The following is an 18090-nucleotide window of genomic DNA, read 5'->3' as shown; positions in this document are numbered from 1 at the left end:
CCTTTGAAGCACCAAAATGACCAAGATTAAAAAAAACCTTTTACACCAGCTTTCAATGCCATTTCACCAAGACTATGGCTGTTTGCAACATCAAAAAATCTGCCCCCAGCTTGTGGGGTCTCATTTAGTTTCCCTGTTTCACGAATTTGGTTTTAGTGGCACCACAAGAAGCACAAGTGCATTTCAACATCAATTTGTTGTTTTAAGTCTTCTCATACCTTTTACTACCTAGAACACAATCAGTTTTCTTTTTTCTCTAACACAACATGATTTTGTAATTATATAATAAGATTACATATTTTCATCAAACTTTTTCATTACGCTTTTATTCTCTTAGGCCCCAATCTTTCGAACAATTTCGGATCGATCCTACTTTCCTTTCCAATCAAATTACATTGGGTTTTGGGTACAGGTGGATAAAAAAACCATATGCTGCAGTTTAAGCTCAGTTTTTGAGGTACATCATAATAAGATCGACCGAGAAAGATTGGTAAAATATCGTGCTGAGTTCCATCTGTTAATGATTGCTATCTTTGATTGGATTTTATTTAGTGCATTGTCATGATCATCAAAAACAACAATTGTTCTGTTTCCTTCAGGGTATTCACTTGTTTCCATGATCTCATCGAGTCTTTTTATTTCCAGAACATCATGACCAACTTTGTTAAATATTTGGCTCATTATTGTCTTGATGTTCATTGGTTGGGTATAAATATATTTTATCAAAACAAACAAGTGGCCTTCGTAACATATGCATCACAGTATTTGTCTTCCCACAACCTGATTGCCTGCAAACTAACATGCGACACTCTTCATCCAAAAACATCTTCAACCTTCTTTTTTTACTTTGTTTATTGTCATTGTCATAGCTGGGAATCTTCAAGTTACATGGGCATATTAAAATATCTCATATGGAATAACTGTCTTAAATATATAGGGACACAAACAGACTGAGAAAGAATTCTTACTCTCTGAAACATAAGATACCAAAAGAAATTAAGGATTACAGTGATGGAAGAGATATGCATCAATATGAAACCAGAGAAACATTCAAACCAATTATCGACACACAAAAAGAGATAAAAGAGACTATTGATAAGAAACAGGATAAGCTAATTGAAAAATTACAAGAAAACCAACAAAATATTTTTAATTCACCTGATGTACTCTCAGACGTAATGTCTCAACAAGGGTCTCACCAGGGGTCAGTTCATGGAATTAATAGATGGTTATCAGACTTACAGTCAAGTTTTGATCCATTGGACACTATTGAAGAAAGTGATGGTAATAATGACGATGAAGATAAAAATAAAAATGATGAAATATTTACAATGAGGTATGGCGGATACTTGATGAATTGTTGAAACTGTCTGAGCTAACTGAAACATAACATGTTGCATACATCAGGTAACATTTTAAATAAACCAATAATATATAAATATACCAATATTTCTGAATTCAGTTGAATATGTAACAATAGTATATATATCAAGAGTACGACGGATCAGAGACAAAAATGGTCATAGTGTATATTACGACGTGGAGACTATGAAGCGCAATTCTAAAATGATTCAAAACGGTGAAGGGATTTTTTGATATTGCAAAAAAAGTCGCAGGCAAGGTTGCCTCCAAACTGACAGGAAAAGTTGCCAAAGATATCGCTACAAAGGCAGCAAAAGCCATTGAAAAGGTGCAGAAGATGTTGGAAGCAAAACAGGCCAGCTATTCGGAGAGATCGGCCTGATCGTTCTTGTGAATTTAGAGGTCTCATATCCTGAGTAATCATAAAAATTACCATTTCCGCAATTGCGATTTGTTTAAAAAGCCCCTCTTTTCCACTAATTCACTTGCATAGCTGTTATTGGGTAGTTTGCTATGGGACAATTTAGTAAGCCAATCACATTCCAAGTTGTAGTTTAAAACAAGTAATAACACTCAAAGTTGTAGTTGAAATCAACTAGCAACCAACAATCCATTTACGCCTCCTTTGTCAGTCTTTCAATGCAAATTTTCCTTTTTATTTATTGAATAAATTAAGTAATTGTCTCTCCTTTTTGCTTCTGACAGGCAACTCATAGGCGGCTCAAGCTCCAGCTGCGACATGATCATCTAACGAAATAAGGGTCAGGGCGAAATCATTAGAGTTTGTATGGGAATATTTACCACCGCTCTTAGGAATAAAAAATACAGTCAAACTCTCAATAAAAATACCTCACTTCCACAGTGAATCGCTTGTTATTTGACCGCTTCCTGTGTTGTTACCTGAACAGCAGACTGATCGCCATTTAGATTCAAAACAGTCATCAGTGTCTATCTAAATGTACAGGCAGCCCAAGAAATAGTTTGCGGGAACAAATGTTTGCGGCTCGAATAGACTTAAATTTCCGCCGGGAACTAATTTATGCGGTTTTCTTTTCAAGCAGCACGACGTCAACAAGAGAGGAAATGGAACATCCTCAACTTTTATAATTCATGTGATAGTTAACAATTCCCACGGGGTATTTTTTTTTAAGAAAATTAACGACACTTTTTAAAAAAATGTTTCGAAAGTTCTTCTATCCTCTTCAGTTCTGAATAATACAAAGTGCAAAGCTGAATTTGAAGTGTGTAACAAAAATGCTGATTGGACAAAACAAGCAATAGTCACAGAATAATGTATGCATTTATAAGGAAAGTTTTACATTAACATGATAAAATTTCGTGATTAAGTTTAGGTTTCTCCCATTGAATGTGGATAGCTTCTTTGATTTTAAGTTGAAAGGTTGAGGGCCGATGTAATGTAATTTAAAACAGGGCCTGTTGAGTAATTATTTTAGCTTTATACCTTATCCCTACAAACTTTTCGAATGGTAATAAAGTTCCTTCGTTTTATTCCATTATTATTATTATTATTTTTTTTAATACTTTAATTTTCAATTTTTTTTATGTGAGTAAAGTTTCAAGGATGGTACGATGGAGAATCTGAGAAGAATATAAACGCTGGGCAAAACACCAGTGAAATTGCTGTTAACAAGGGAATTTCGGTTATGCCTGAGCATACCTCGCACTGGCTGGTCGATTTTTATCAACATATATAGAAAAACTTTCAATCACGGAAAAAATGTGGCATCCTAAAGGCGTTAGAAAATGGTGTCCATACGGATGATCCGTTCGAACAAGTTTAATGTGACCTTTTGATTGATTACTTTGAGTTCGTATCTTGTGCCTCAGAGACTGGAAAAGTGTTGACTTAACCTTTTATCGTTTCGTTTTGTTTGTAGCTAGCTCATAATTGAAAGATCTCTTTTACCTCAATGTGTGATATACAGTAAACCATGTGGATTAAGGCCATTTTTAAAATATAAATGGGAGTAAATTTTTGCGGTTTTTAATTTTGCTGGTGTTTTTTTCTGCTGAACTTTTTTTTTTCTCATCCGCAGAATTTAAACCCCGCAAAATAAAAGTGCTACACGGTATGTCCTTGAAATCACTTTTGTTTTTCGTTCGTAACCAGTTGAGGACACATGTTCGTGTTCATGGTCATGTTAAAAAATATCAGAAAAACATCTACTGGAACGAACCGTTCTACTAAATATTTTGCTTGTTACGTTTTTCTTAAACAAATAAAAACTCGAAACAATTTTGAACTGATAATTTAATTGAGACGTGACGCTAAACTCTCGGTGACACTAATTTCAGCTCTGGTCAATTTTCAATTGCTCAGATACATCCGCTCCCCAACGATTCTTCCTGGTGTTTTTTCCTTTGGTTGTGTTTTCAGCAAGAAAAGTCGGAAATGACCGGAAATATAGTGAAAACAGTTCATGTTTTATTAAAAATACAAGCTGTTTTAAATTTACTGGCTGAAAATTCTTTCCAGACCGAAATTTTCTAGTTAATACGGCATCTGTTTTCACTGTGCAATTTCACCCGGAATTCGATCCGCTAAATTAAATTTCATATTTACCAAAGCACGCACTTTTCAAAAAAAAGGCAGCAGATGAAGTTCTTTCAATGACTTCTTTCATGTTGATTCTTTCTATATTTCTGCGAAGAAGGCCGAGCCTCTTTCAGAGGACGCGGTCAATGTCTCTACAGATGAGGAGGATGCGACGAAATGTTGTTATCAGGTTGATTATCAGGGTCAGAAGTGTCTCTCCCCAGTCTATTTTCGCTTTTTTCTTCTCGCTCCAGTCTAACCGCGTTGTTAATAGCTTGCGCTGCTACGACTATCCAAAAAGGGACAGGCTGTTGTGCATCAGTGCATTAACCTCTGAAGGAATTATTTGACCGTTAACTGAGCTCATCAATTTCTGCATTTGCATGGGTGAGGTGCCTATGGCCAAGTAACACCTGTCTTCAAAGGTGATCAACACCTAGAGAAAAGAAATTATCGATTCATTTCGGTGTTACCCATCTTGACGCAATATTTGGTAATTGTCTCTACCACCAGTTATGCGAATAGTCTCATGGACTACTTGTGAGCCTTTTATAAGGGTCATGTATGTGATACAGATCTGATCGGCCATTTGAATCACTGGGAAAAAATCTTGATGGGTAGGTAGGTGCTGTATCGTTAGATCTCAGGAAGACTTTCGACAGCATACCCCACAACTGTCTTCTTCTTTGTCTCTCGTTGCAAAGTATTTGCCTGATTAGGAGCTTTTTGGCTGAATGCAGACAGCGTGTTAAAATTAATGATAACTTTTCTGATTGGTACATTCCAGTAAAAGTGAAAAACAACAAAACAACACAAACTAAAACAAAACCAAACAAACTATTTTCTACGCCTAAAATGGCAGCCTTCAAATAAGCGTTCCGATCAATAAGCCCTCTTACATCAAAAAACGCCTGCTCTGCAGGCTACCATCTCAGCATACTCCTCATTTAAGTGTCACTTTCAATTTTCAAAACAAAGCTTGTTTCCTCTTCCAATCGATCACGTGAATTTCCGATTACTCTATTCCCTAGTCACACCTAACACAAAAGGTACCAGGTAGTCAAAACGTTGTCAAGGTAATCAAAGTACACGCCCGAATTTAGGAGCTAGCTCACATTATATTAGCCTGCAGAGCAGGCGTAATTTTGGCGAGCGAGTACTCAGTGGTTTCATAGCGAAAATTATGGCCGCCATCTTTGATTTTAATGGCAGCGAAAGGCTGGGGAGAGAAAAAAATTTGTTCCAAGGGGGCGGTCGACGGTCAAAAATAAGGAGAGGGGTAGGGGTAGGGGTAGGGGAGCGCAGATAACCTTTTTCCCTTCCCCCGCCCCCTACCCCACCGTCCACTCAACTGCAAATCAAACATGGCCGGTCGGATAAACGATTGCGAGTTTATAGCGTTAGCTTGCATTAATAAGACGCCTGCACTGCAGGCTAACATTATATCGAATCTCCTACCTCTCCACTTCTACTCAGTGCGAAAAGTTAGCAAAGCTGAGATTTACACAAAAGGAAATCGAACATGTCTGAAGACCACCTTTCTACTCCATTCGATCAATCTGAAGTAGACGCACAGGCCTCAGCCCTGCTGCAAAGGTGACGAGATAATGTGGACAGAAACACATCCGTCACAAGACCGTTTGTTCACTTGCGGTAAGAGGATGCCTCGATGAAAGCAATTCCTAGAAGATCGCGCATGGAAACTTTGATACAGGAAAGGAGAGTCATTGACATTCAATTTTCTACCAGGCACACCTCTTGTCAAATTGCAAACCTACTGGCCACGAATATTCCAACTCTGGCGGGAGTAAACCCCACAAGGTATTTCTAAGAGCCTTTTTAATGGTCATGCTTCATATACAGTAACATTAATCAATATATCGAAATTGTCACAAGTTTTGTTTTGTCATTGAGTGCTGTTGGATATGACAAAGCCAGGTATCTTTCAAAGGGGCTAGATAAAGGCCGGCATGTTGGGTGATTTTAATTACTTGCTATGAACGTGCCGTGCTACACGGCAGAAGCACGACTTGGTTTCAAACGACGCGCTACTGTCAAACGAGTTCGACCAGGCAGTAGCACGACGTTTGAAGCGGGCCTTAGAGAAATACCGCTAGCATCAGCCCTTGCTTCCAGCCTAGCAAATGCATTATTCAGCATTATGATTTCGAAGTAGTTTGTGTTGAGGATCTTTATGTTAGCTAAATTTGAATATAGTGTCAAGCAAAAAAAAAAAATTAATTTATAAATTAATGAATTAATAAAGTCCTATTGAACAATGTCGTTAACAATGCACTGACGTTATAAATCTCCCAGCAAATTTTGAGGTAGTGAAAATTTATGGCACCAAATGAAAGACTACTCAAAGACTGCAAGACAATAAGCCTCTAACACGTTTTTAGAATAATCTCTTCAATATTTATTCAAAACCAGAACTAACTTGCATGCATCTTTTACTAATGTTCATAAGCACTTCATTAGCAAAGATCTAAAGAATATTAACACAACCCAGTGCCATTTATGTTTTTTGATTCTAAGGTGTCTTTGACCGCAAAATATAATGATGTTGATTGCTTTGTAGCATGATGATACTAAAATCTGCTACTGGGGTACAGAGATGCTTAGAGTTTTTAATAGCCTCACAAATGGATACAGCATCCAAAATGCATTCAGACAAAGAACAAAGAAAGTTTTCATTGACTCTGAAGGTTAGTTGTTACAAGAGTCTAAAAAGCAAAGTGGTATGTGTGCAGCTCATGCTGAGGTTATAATGATTACCCACATTAAATTGCTCCATGATAATTTACTGGAGAAAAATCCCCATTTTAGTTTTAAATTCTTTGACTAGCTTGTTTACTTTGCTATACCAATTTTTTCCTACACACCAAGAAGAGCAGCTCTCCACAGTGTTTGAATATTTAGGAGTTACTATTCAGTTGTTTTAGTTGCTTCAGCTGCATCAACCCTCTAACTCCTCAAAGTGATTAACATGTAACTTCTCCCTTCAATATCAATACATTATTTGACAAACAGGTAATGAGAATACTCAAACTTATAGGGTAAAAGTTATAATCTTGATCTAACATCAAATCCTTGTAACTAACTAACAAAGAAGTGTGTAGCAGCCAGAGGGGAGAATTAACAATTAGATCTTGGAAGTGAAAGGGTTAATTAACAAATCTCCCTCCTGTTGTTGCCCCAATCAATAAAGGCATTTCAAAACTGAAGCACTGACTGTGAAAGTACTTGCTCAAAGTTTACAAAAGATATTTACCTTTCACAACTTTTGATCATACGCAAGACTTTGAATTTTAAGTACATGTATATATTCTGTTTAAAATTTTTGTAGCTCACATTTTCAACAATTCTATAACAATTGCATAAATTCTTGTTCTATTGATAGCTTTGTTAACTGCAGTAACATCAGCAGTAACACCAACAGTTACCTCAGCAACACTGACACCTGCTGTTGCACCAACAATATCCCCAGCTGGTCCTTTACTGTCAGGAAGTGATGCTAAATGTATGTCTTTCCTCAAAAGACATACATTTCTTGCAATTAACAAAAAATTCAAAACAAAAAATTAGAACTTTGTATTGTGCGGTTTTCCTGCTGTCATAATTCTCTAATTTCAAATAGTACTAATAGTATTTTTATTGGTTTTGATCATTCCACTTCAAATAAAGATATACTTTGTTGGAGAGTGACTTTTTTCTTTGCAAGTACCTGAATTTTTCGGTGGACATCCTTGAATTAAACTAAATAGTATTGCCCTGCATTTTTTGGGCAGGTTTGTGCTCCATTGTTCAACTTAGTTTTTCCAGTTTGTAGGATATTGTTTATGTTCTAGTTGTCAAGCCTTTGCTATTTGACACAGTATACAGAACTTTCTCTCATCTAAGTAATTCAAATTTGTGACTTTTAATACCAACATTGAAGGGTCTGTTTGGCAAGGTAGAATCTGAGCAGCCTCCTATTTTAATTGGCCTATCACACAACGTTCGTATTCTGACCAGTCAGCCAGGAGTTTATCATTAAATTGCTAGCACCCATTCATACAACTGAGTGAAAAGCCCTGAAAATGGAGACCCGATAAAGTTGTATGTATTTGTTTGTAAGCTATGTAATCGAGCCAATGCAAGAGTCTTGTCCAAGAACACAATCCAATAATCAAGGCAAATTAGGCCACCACGCAGTCCTACCTAATGTTTGGCCAAACAGTAATTAATAAGGGCAAACGTTTGAACAAATAATTCCTTGTTATACCAGAAAGATACTGTAACCAACGCATCAGCAATAAATTTAAGAGGAGTTTAATTTATTGACGACACGATCGAATTCCTCTATTTACACGCCATTAATTAGTGGTTTCTAAGTAATGTATTACGAACATAATACATCAAGAACAGAACGACCAATTACAAGATTGGAAATAACAAGAAATACGTATAACATAGAGATATTTACCTAACGATTTTGGAATACGGCTGCATAAGCTATCACCTTCTACTCGAGCTAACACCGTTACATTCGCTTGATCCGCGCGAAAGTCAAAGTTATATGGATAGCCGCCCGGACTGGGGCTAGGAGGGGGATTGGTTTCTACAGATACAACTAGTTGCAAAATATTGTCAAGAGAATGAAACTGAAAAAAGGCTACATTAGCTACAACTGCATGAAACCCCCTCAAATAGCGGCAAATAAACAATAACTTCTGTTCATTTTAAAACTATGAGTGAAACAAGCTGTTTTAAGAGTGCTAGTTATGAATTTCTATTTGGCTATTTCGTTTCTTTTTACGGCAATGGTCAGATCTGCCAAGTTGTAAAATTGAATTCTATTATCAGTCGATATTGTCCCACTAGCTCTATCAAGTCAACTTTTATACATTGCTCTGATGGGTTACATTTATTTTGTAAGACACTCTAGAAGATGATTCTTAACCCTTCAACTCCCAGATCAAATTTGCAATTCTCCTTACTGCCAACCATACAGTTCTTTTAATGTTATTTCAGAGAATTTAGTATCGGATCAGTTAATTAGTAATTCTATAATTGATATTTTTCTTTATTCCTATCACTTGTCTGCATGATATTGTACAGATATAGTAAGGAGAACTTCTGTCTTGGTCACTCACGGGAGTTAAAGGGTTAAATGGCACGATTTGATTGGCCGGTTCCATCTTAGTGCTCGTAGGTTAGGTTACTCCAGGTCATCTGGTAACACATCTTAGTATGTTGTTTTCTAGGCGTTGATTACCGAAGACTGTCAACCAGTGTATACATATGAGAATTCTACCTATAAACTACTGCGCTTCTTCCTATATTTAAGAGCGACAAAATAAGGTAATGAAACGTTACTTCTTAGGCAGAAGGCTGCTTATCGATTGGATAATCAAACAACTTGGCAAAACCCATATGATGTGTGAAGAGATTTTCAAACGGTCCTCCTTTGTTAAATATCCTGTACACTTCCCCCCATTTTTCCAGGCTATCCTTGTGGTAGATCGCCTCGATCTTAGACTGGTTGAGGCGATTATTCTTTCCCCAATGTGGCCTTGCCTTGAACTCCTCACATAGCTTGTTCTCTACCGTCTCCTGAAACTCGTCAATGCCGTATGCTCCAGGGAGAAATGGTACCTGGGAAAAAAAAAGTTAAAAAGCATGAAGTAAAGACTAAATCCTTACTATTGTCTTATTTTATGGTAATTCTTAGAAAGGTTTTTTTTTTCTTACCTCAATGTAACAGCTGTGATCATTTATAGTTCCGTCAGGTCTAAACTTGCTTGCAGGGCTCAGGAACAAATCATCACAACGTGCAAGTCTCACATACATTGGTAGCAAAGAATACTGTTTATGCCTTTCTGCGTAATCTTGAGCCAGTTTTATCACCATGGTCAGGGCACTATGGAGGTGTTCCAACGGTAAGCACCATTCTGCTGTGCGAACGCTAAAGTTACAAAGGAAACGACAAGACTCTATTTGACAGCAATATTTGACTGAGTGTCGAAAATCATTTGAGATTTCTTAGTTTGCTTTAACCACTTATTACTCAGCTAAGAAAAACATGGAACGAATAGCGAATCGATAAACTGCACCTTCCGGCGCCTGAGGTCGGCCTTTTCTTTCCAGGAGTTGTAACCAGCAGTCTTAAATGTTAGCCTTTGTGCTGACCGGCCCTTTGAATCACTTAGGCTTTACATTTACCAAACTCAATAAAAACGTGCTCTCCATTTTTCGATTTGATGGTAAACGAAAGTATATGTTTAATAGCAACGCCTTAGAAAATGGCAATTATTCCTTCGTTTAATAAGTCAAACCGTTTACGGCTTGAAAACGTTGATATTTTGTCGTAAAATCACGTTCAATCGGTCTATTTGGCTGTTTGTGCAGATGACAGCTAAGAAGTTTCACACAGCAAGTGTTTTTACTTACTGGATATTGCCTTTCGTGAACTGCAGCACGTTGTACCATGTCTGCCGATACGGTTTTTCGAACGAGAACTGTGACACACCGAAGTTGGTGAGCTGTGGAATACGAGTGGGACAACAATTGGCACATCCCTGGAGGCAAGAGGCTGTGCAGTCTGTCTGCATGCAGCCTAGGTCCGCTATTCCTCTTCCCCCGCAACAATTACAACAGCATGAGCAACAAGCACAGCAGGTTGGTCTACGATCTGTTTTGAAAGCTTTCAAGTAAGCCATTTCAATATGCTTGTCATTCCTGAGGGAGCAAGGAGGTAACGAGATTATTGAGTTCATCGCCACCTTAAACGTAAAAGGAATTATGAAAAGGGACTTAAATTAGAATTATCTGTACTGAGTCTTTTAAGACTTCAACCACCACCATCACATGGCCTTTACTATCACCACCACGATCCTTGCCGCCATCATTAATGCCGCCACCACTGCCACTACTATCACCATCTCCGTAGCTACCATTTACATTGTTATCAGCATTGCCATCACCAGAAACATTTCTTCTACCCCCGCTAGCGTTAGCACCAGCACCACAACCGTACCTACCACTGCATTTAGCATGAACACCAGTACTACCATCACAACCATCTCATCGTCCCTACCACTGCTGCCATTGCCACTACCCTTGTAATCAGTAAGAGTATTGCCACCATAACTACCATTATTAGCAGCGGCACATCTTCCAACATCATCACCACAATTATCACTATTACCAACACTAAGACTAAGACACCACTGCCAACCCTACTACCACTAATACCAGCAGCACCGCCATAGAAAACACTGCCACTAAACCAGGGTTCAGTTATCAAACAGATAACTTGATATCCAGCGGATACCGCTTTAAGTGTCAAGACTTACTGCGTTATCTACCCGTGGGCGACTTATCCAGTGGATAGCGTTATCCACCCTTCAAACAACCGGTGCTAGTAATGCAAACACCACCATCACCGCTACTCTCACCAAGAACACTGTTGTCACTTCTTTCACCACTATCAGTATTATTGGCATTGTCATCCACCACCATTTCCATCTCCACAGCCACCACTATTACCATAGCTTTCATTACAAACACCACTACGAATACAGCCAGCTCTATAACATTCGTATTAAAGAACTAATTCTGCTCTAGTACGTAGCCCTGAGGCCTTACCTTGGTCCTTGCGGGTATGGATTGACGAAAAATGAGAAATATTCTGCATCTTTCGTCTTGTACATTTTAGCAAACTTTTCAAGAACCTCCCCTAATTGCAACTTCTTTCCCATTAACGCATCGTCACCGTCGTTGTTGCCTTCTTCGTCTTCCGTCGTAACTTCTGGCCAAGAGACCTGTTCCGTTCTTCTGATTTCCTCCAGCTCGTACATGGGAACACAGCTGTATGTAATGGAGTAGATCACCCCCATACATCCTAACCCTACTTGACATGCCTTTAACACCTCACTACTTTTGATCTCGACTGGGTCGTCTCCGTATTTGGCTCCATCGATCTTTGCTTCGCAATCCGCAATGGTTTCGGGGCCGCCACGTACCTTCACTTGGATTCCACCACGTACGATTAAATGAAGACCCACCACAAAAGTGGACTGCAAACGAGACATAAAATGACCTAAGATTTTTTTAGTGAATGAGTTTAAGACATGCTCCTCCCTTTGAAAATCGAGGAAAGAAACCTTGGTCTGGAAACATTTTGATAATTATCATTAGCAAGTTCGGTTCGGCAATCTTTGCATTGTGAACGTATATTGCCATATTTGGAATGTCACGTGACCAGAACAGCACGAGAGCTGGATATGTGGATCTTAGATAATAAAGCGTAAGTCGTTGCAGTTCGTCAACTGTAATTTTAGTCAAAATTGTCAATGCTCTTTCTTCCAGCCATCTTCTTAAACATTTCGACCATGAGGCAATTATTTGAATTTTGTTCGAAGCAGATAGACTTTTTCTGCTTCTCTGTAAGGCGGCCGAGAACGTATGTAGCCGCAGGAGCACCCTACTATAATATACTATTTTTATTTGACCACTCGATTAATCTTACCATTGTTCCACTGAACCATCCTGATCCATGAGTGGAAGTGCTCGCCACTCCTCCAACCGTTTGGCCTGCGTAGTTGCCCATCATCTTGAGCGCCTTGTGATGATCCCGGTCGAGTTCCTCGACAAAATCTACAACGCGTTTCCCGGCTTGTACTTCGACTTCATATTTCATTTCCGTTGTTTCCATTTCTGAATCCTCCGACTGTGAATCCTCCAATATCTTTGGGACCGTGAGAATCTTGTTCAAATCAGTCATGACCACAAGTATGTCTCTAGTATGGGTGAGACGAGACCAAGAGGAACCTGTGCCCACGGCGCGAATGGTGTAACCATTGTCCGCTGCATACTTGCACAACGCCGCGATCTGACCAGCGCCGTCAAGCCCTGTGTAATCAGAAAGTCAGATGAATCAAATCAGTTGCAGGTACTTTTTTACCTGTAGCAATTCCATGTCAGGAAGCATTTGTTTCAAAGTTGCATCGTGATAACGTATGTTTTAGCGTGAATTCTCCAAGCTAATCAGTCATTCATTAAAGTAGGAGTTACTGTGATTGTTTTTAGTCAAGTTAGTTGGTCCCACTCTCTCAATCGCTTAATCGCAGTTTATAATTTTTGCTCCTACAAATGTTCGTGTACACACCTTTATGGCTTTTGATTTGATTTTGTATATCATCGTCGTCATCAATGCCATAGAAAGCATCTGGAAGAGAGTGAACGCGCTCGTTCCGGGGGTGGTAAATATGGACGAGTGGTTGAACCTTTTCCATGCCGTCATAGTTGTAAAAGACCCGGCGTCCTGTGTATGTACAAAAACGAATGCAAGGGAAAATGCACTGGTAAGACCAGCGCGAGTTGTAACAACAATCCACGCTGTTTCCCATGGCTAGCACCCTGTAAGGAACAAAAATAGAAATGTGGTGGAAAGGAAGTCTTTGTACTCAAAAAGTGCGAGACAGGCCTTCAATTTTGTTCGTAGGATTCTCTCTCTTCCTACCTCTAAAACGGGTTTTGTCGAAGGAGAAAGTGAACGAATCCTGATTAATGAAGCAGTTACGTCACGGTTTGTGGATATGACGGTCAAACGACTGCGCAACTGCGAACGCAAAGAGCGCAGGGTCGGCAGAATCACACATGGTATGATTAAGGACAAGTTATACAAATGAACCAAGTCTGCAACATCACTCGATTTTGGTAAACCCCAACACAGAATGAAAAATAAATAAAATACCTCAGGCGAAATAAAGGTAAGTTTTCCTTTTCCTTACTTTTGCCCCTAAAAGGAGCTTCTACGGACGGTTGCATCTTTTTGGCTGTTTCTTATGTTTTCGAGTAAAAATGAAAGAGGAACCAAGGTTCCATTTGATGAAATACTAAAAAGTGTTGTCTGGTGGAAGATTATTATGCGATAAGCTTTAGACAACCAGGCTGCGGCCTTTGACCTAGACACCACAAAGGAACGGCGTTTGAATGAATGTGTAAAAGAAAGCTATGGCTGAAAATAACAGTAAAACTGAGCTACGAAGGCTGATAGACGCCTGTAATTAAAAATTAATAATTAAAAAATAGTTCTTTCAAACGAAATTGATATTGCCTGGGTTATGACGCGGAGTTATTGTCTGCTTCATTTTCCGTGACAGTGTGCCAATACTCGCGAGTCTATCGTAGTCTTGAGTCACATAGCAACTGTAGAACTTGTGAATATCGAAGGGAGGTTTATGTAACGGCGCGTGAGCGAGGAAGAATACCAAAATGTTCACCTTCAAGCAACCAAAATTCTTAGAGACGGCGATGTTTTTTTTGTTAACATGCGTAATTTTTTTTAATCTCGCAGTGATGTATTTTATCAAGTTTTTCCGTGTTTTAGCTTTAGTTTACTCTGTTGGCACCTAAAATATTCATACATTTCTGATGTTGTTTTGACACACAAGCTCAGTCTTTCCATGTGAAATCAAAGAGATTCTTCTTGAAAATGATGATTAATTTAGAATTTTGGACAGATTAGATCCTTTGAAAAACCATCATTTACACCGGCATGGAATGCATTTACACTCGCGCTGATTACATTTGCCGTTCGCTTATCACTGCACATGTATAACTTGAACTTAGATCAGAGCAATTATTGTTAAAATCACAATATCAAAAATATTGGTATGTAAAGAACTACGAAGCTTAGTGTTTTGACCCATTTTCTTCGTCGTTAGTTGGGAAGCATTTCCTCTCAAATGCAAATGTTACTCTACTGTGGACATTTGCAACGCACCTCTTCATCATTCGTTCACGCGTCTTTCCTACTAAAGCATTAATTAGAGCTTAAGAGTTATTTCCAATGCTTACCCAAGTCAGTGAGGTCCTTCACACCAGTTTCCCTTCTCTCAATTGCAGTTCTGCGAAAAACCTTTAAAAACCTTTAAGTTACGTGCTTCGAATAAATTGAGTGAATGCTTGTCATTTACTTCTGTCAGGCAGCCAAGCATAAGTGGCAATAAGTCTGCTCTTGAGAGTCTGACATCCTTAAGTGCTGAAATGATTTTCATTGTTCCTCAGTTGGGTAATTAAACAAATTGTCAGCAAGAGCAGATAACTCAGTTGAGTGATAAAACTGTAATGTTACCCAATTTGCTACCTTGAACTAGATTTTAAGAAGGAAATTCGAGAGTTTGTGCAATGAGACAATTTTGAATGATGAAAAACCTTTAAGATCTTAAAAGGAGTTATCAGTAAATAATAGAAGGTTTCTAGCAGTAAAGAACCAGTAGTTATTTATCCCCTAAGGGAGGGGGGGAGTTCACAGCGTTTTTTTTGGGGGGGGATCACTTGGTTTTAATGGGGTACGGAGGGTAGTCAGTGAGTCGTTTCTAACAGAGTTAAGAGGAAAGAGGAGGACGATAATAAATAAATCCTCCAAGCCCCCCCCAGGCGATGAATAAATGAGTACTTAACTACTTGATACTATGACGTAAGAAGAACCGCAAAGAACCGGTGGGGAAGTGATGTCATAATGAACAAAAAAACCAAATCCGAAAAATGTAATCGGCGAACGTCAAGGTCAGCTGGGTAATGGAAAGGCTCAGACTGGCCAATATTAATTATAACCCAGCGCGTAAATTTGTCTAATCGGCTACGCCTCGAGCAACTCTTACGCATCTTTCGTGCTCTCCAAACTTCCCGCGTGCTTCATATCTCGATGAACGCACGCTGACGTATGAACCAATTGTTAATGGAATTAAGTCAAAAATAACATAGTTTTCTAACCTTTGACATGAAAAACATAATTTTTCAAATGTTATCATGATATTTGCTTTTTACAGGTAGATAACAGATAACAGACGTTTTGAATGTGGGCAGTGTACATTCTTCTTCCAAGAGCAGCCTGAAATCTTCTCGACAAGTTCGACGGTATTTTGAACACAGCGTCGAACACAGCGGTGAAGCGTTGGGCTTGCGCAAGGGAAATCAATAGACCTCTTTAGTCTGTGTGTTTTGTCTACCCATTCCAGGTCAATTGATAATACTCTAGAGCTGTATCTTTTAAATTTACAAAAGATAAAGCTGGGAATTCACTCAAGACCTTCAAGTAGGGAAAAAAGCAGACAAGCTAAAGAGGTCTACTCTTGCCAGGTGCAAATTTGTCGCGCAAAATAATAGAAAAAAAAGGAATAACTGCTATAGCCAAAAAATAAGCTAAAGAATATGGAAAAGATCATAGAAATATGTAAAAGAAAAACAAAAGTAACGAAAAGGGAAACTTGAAACTTAACGAATACAAAGCTTTTTCAAGCATTCTCACATGCGCAGACGTTTTGACCGCTGTGTTTGCAACTTGGTACTTTGTTAAACTTTAATTCCGGATGTAATGTGTTGAACAACTTTAAATTCAACCGCTGAATAAGAATGAGTCCACGGTTCTTCTATGCTAATGAAGAAGCGGAGACAGAACTCGTGTGAGTATCGGAAATTGAAATAGGACTGCGTCGGGTTGAGCAGGAGGAGGTGATACTGTTTCCGGATAAAAAGGCAGCGGTCTTAATTACACGCTCCCAAAAGCACGATCACATCACTTCAATTCTGACTGAACAACACCGGCTTCCAGTTTCTGACCGCATTGGATTCAAGTTTTAACTTTTACTTTCAAAAGGCTCCACACCGACTGTCTTCCATCTAAGTTCTGGATTTAAAAGCCCAGTTCTCGCTGTCCAGAACTCTCTGGTTGTTCTCTGGAATACGTCTGAATCCTGGTAACTTTAATGTTCTGAACTCCTACGAAACTCAAGCCTTTTTCTGTTTCCGCCCCCGAAGTTTAGAACAGTTTGCGCGATAGCATCCGTTCGATTAAAAAACTTTTCAATCTAGGCTTAAAACCTATCTTTTTTAAAAAAAACTCTTTTCTCACGGCGATTTTAATTTTGTACATATATTGATTTAGTTTTTATTCATTCCTCAATTTTTAGGGAGCGCCTAAAACGAATTGACTAGGCGCTAGACAAGTTCTGCTTACCATTGTTATTATTATAATTATTATTGTTATAATTATTATCATCATCATCATTATTATTATGGTTATGATTATTATTATTATCATCACTATTGTTATAATCTCCTTATTTACAGCGGGTTATCTCCAAATATATAGTTGTTGAATTCTTCCCTAAATTCCGAACCAATATCAAGTGGTTTTATTTTACCCTGAATTAACCACAAATTTACATCATTATTATTTCGGGGAGCTCTTTCACGCAGAAAAAATGAACTGAGTTAGTATATTGAAAGTTATAAATCATTGTTATTGTCTTCGTTATTTTTATTTTGACTTGTCGCAATGGTAGCAGGCTGCGAAGTCACTTTGAGTTCCTTTAGATGTGAATTTTTATCTCGTTGTCCTTCAGTAGGGTCGCTCATCGCTACTGTTTGTGCTTTGTCGGAATTCGCTGTTCTATTTTTCTTGCAGAAACTTCTCCATAGAAATTCGCGAAAATCACTCATCTGAACGAAGTAAATTACGACGTTCATCACACCGTTCAAAAAGACGATTCCACCGAAGCCATAGCGTGATATGAAATCAGTTTGAAAATCACGGTATGGTTTTGTTATATGATTGTAGAGCAAATTGGCCAAGAAGAAGAAGTAGCAGACGATGAAGGCAAACGTAATGAGAATAAGGAGAGTCATTCCCTTCACTCTCGTGGCTATCAGCTTAGCCCTAAAAGCATTGTTCAATCCTTTGATCATGGCACGGTTCCCTCTGATCCATATCGTTTTAAGGAGGCAGAAGTTGACGAATGTTATAAAGCTTCCCGGTAGAATGTATTGTATCACGACGACAACCAGGGGCATTCTGAACGGGTAAAATTGATACTTGTAGAAGCAGATGGTTGTATAATGAGTTTGGTTAAGATCCAGCCTTATTCCACCGTATGGGGTGGCCGCTAGCAACATAAAGACCATTCCAAACACCCATGCCCAAATGATCATTCGTCGAACTGCTTTGGTTGTAAAAGTACGAGGAATCGAGCGCGTTGACAAGTACTTTTCAAGACTGATAACAATCAGATTGTTGATTGTAATGGATGGGAAAATGAAATTTAAATACCGAACTATTTTACATGCCCAGCCGTTTTGAAATACATCGAATAAGATTTGGATGCATACTAGTGGAATAG

The 18090-nt window shown here is 38.6% G+C and overlaps 1 protein-coding gene across 2 annotated transcripts; it reads right to left on the bottom strand.

Moving 5' to 3' along the window:
• Positions 1–8217: 8217 nt before the first annotated feature.
• On the bottom strand, positions 8218–14893 carry LOC131769377 (L-gulonolactone oxidase-like). Of its 2 annotated transcripts, none has more exons than XM_066161200.1 (7): positions 14768–14893; positions 13074–13229; positions 12435–12817; positions 11552–11982; positions 10355–10642; positions 9656–9869; positions 8218–9559 (listed from the first exon to the last, which is right to left on the bottom strand). In XM_066161200.1, exons 2-7 carry the CDS (start codon positions 13198–13200, stop codon positions 9284–9286), a joined length of 1719 nt encoding a protein of 572 aa, XP_066017297.1. In that variant the 5' UTR covers positions 13201–13229; positions 14768–14893; the 3' UTR covers positions 8218–9283. The 2 variants fall into 2 exon arrangements, with proteins under 2 accessions (XP_066017297.1, XP_058941082.2); XM_059085099.2 differs by having other exon boundaries at positions 13074–13324; positions 14768–14886.
• Between the last annotated feature and the right edge of the window lie 3197 nt (positions 14894–18090).

Source organism: Pocillopora verrucosa, chromosome 14, assembly GCF_036669915.1.
Source record: "Pocillopora verrucosa isolate sample1 chromosome 14, ASM3666991v2, whole genome shotgun sequence".
Lineage (NCBI taxonomy): Eukaryota > Metazoa > Cnidaria > Anthozoa > Scleractinia > Pocilloporidae > Pocillopora > Pocillopora verrucosa.
Note: the sequence above shows the minus strand (reverse complement) of the source record. Positions and strands in the feature narration are given on the sequence as shown.

Excerpts from the sequence above, each read along its gene's own strand:
- LOC131769377 (XM_059085099.2), bottom strand. The coding sequence starts at position 13,314 with ATGGGAAACAGCGTGGATTGTTGTTACAACTCGCGCTGGTCTTACCAG. Across the intron at positions 12,818-13,073 it reads TCAAATCAAAAGCCATAAAG|GGCTTGACGGCGCTGGTCAG; the intron begins GTGTGTACACGA and ends CTGATTACACAG. Across the intron at positions 9,870-10,354 it reads TTCACGAAAGGCAATATCCA|CGTTCGCACAGCAGAATGGT; the intron begins GTAAGTAAAAAC and ends TTGTAACTTTAG.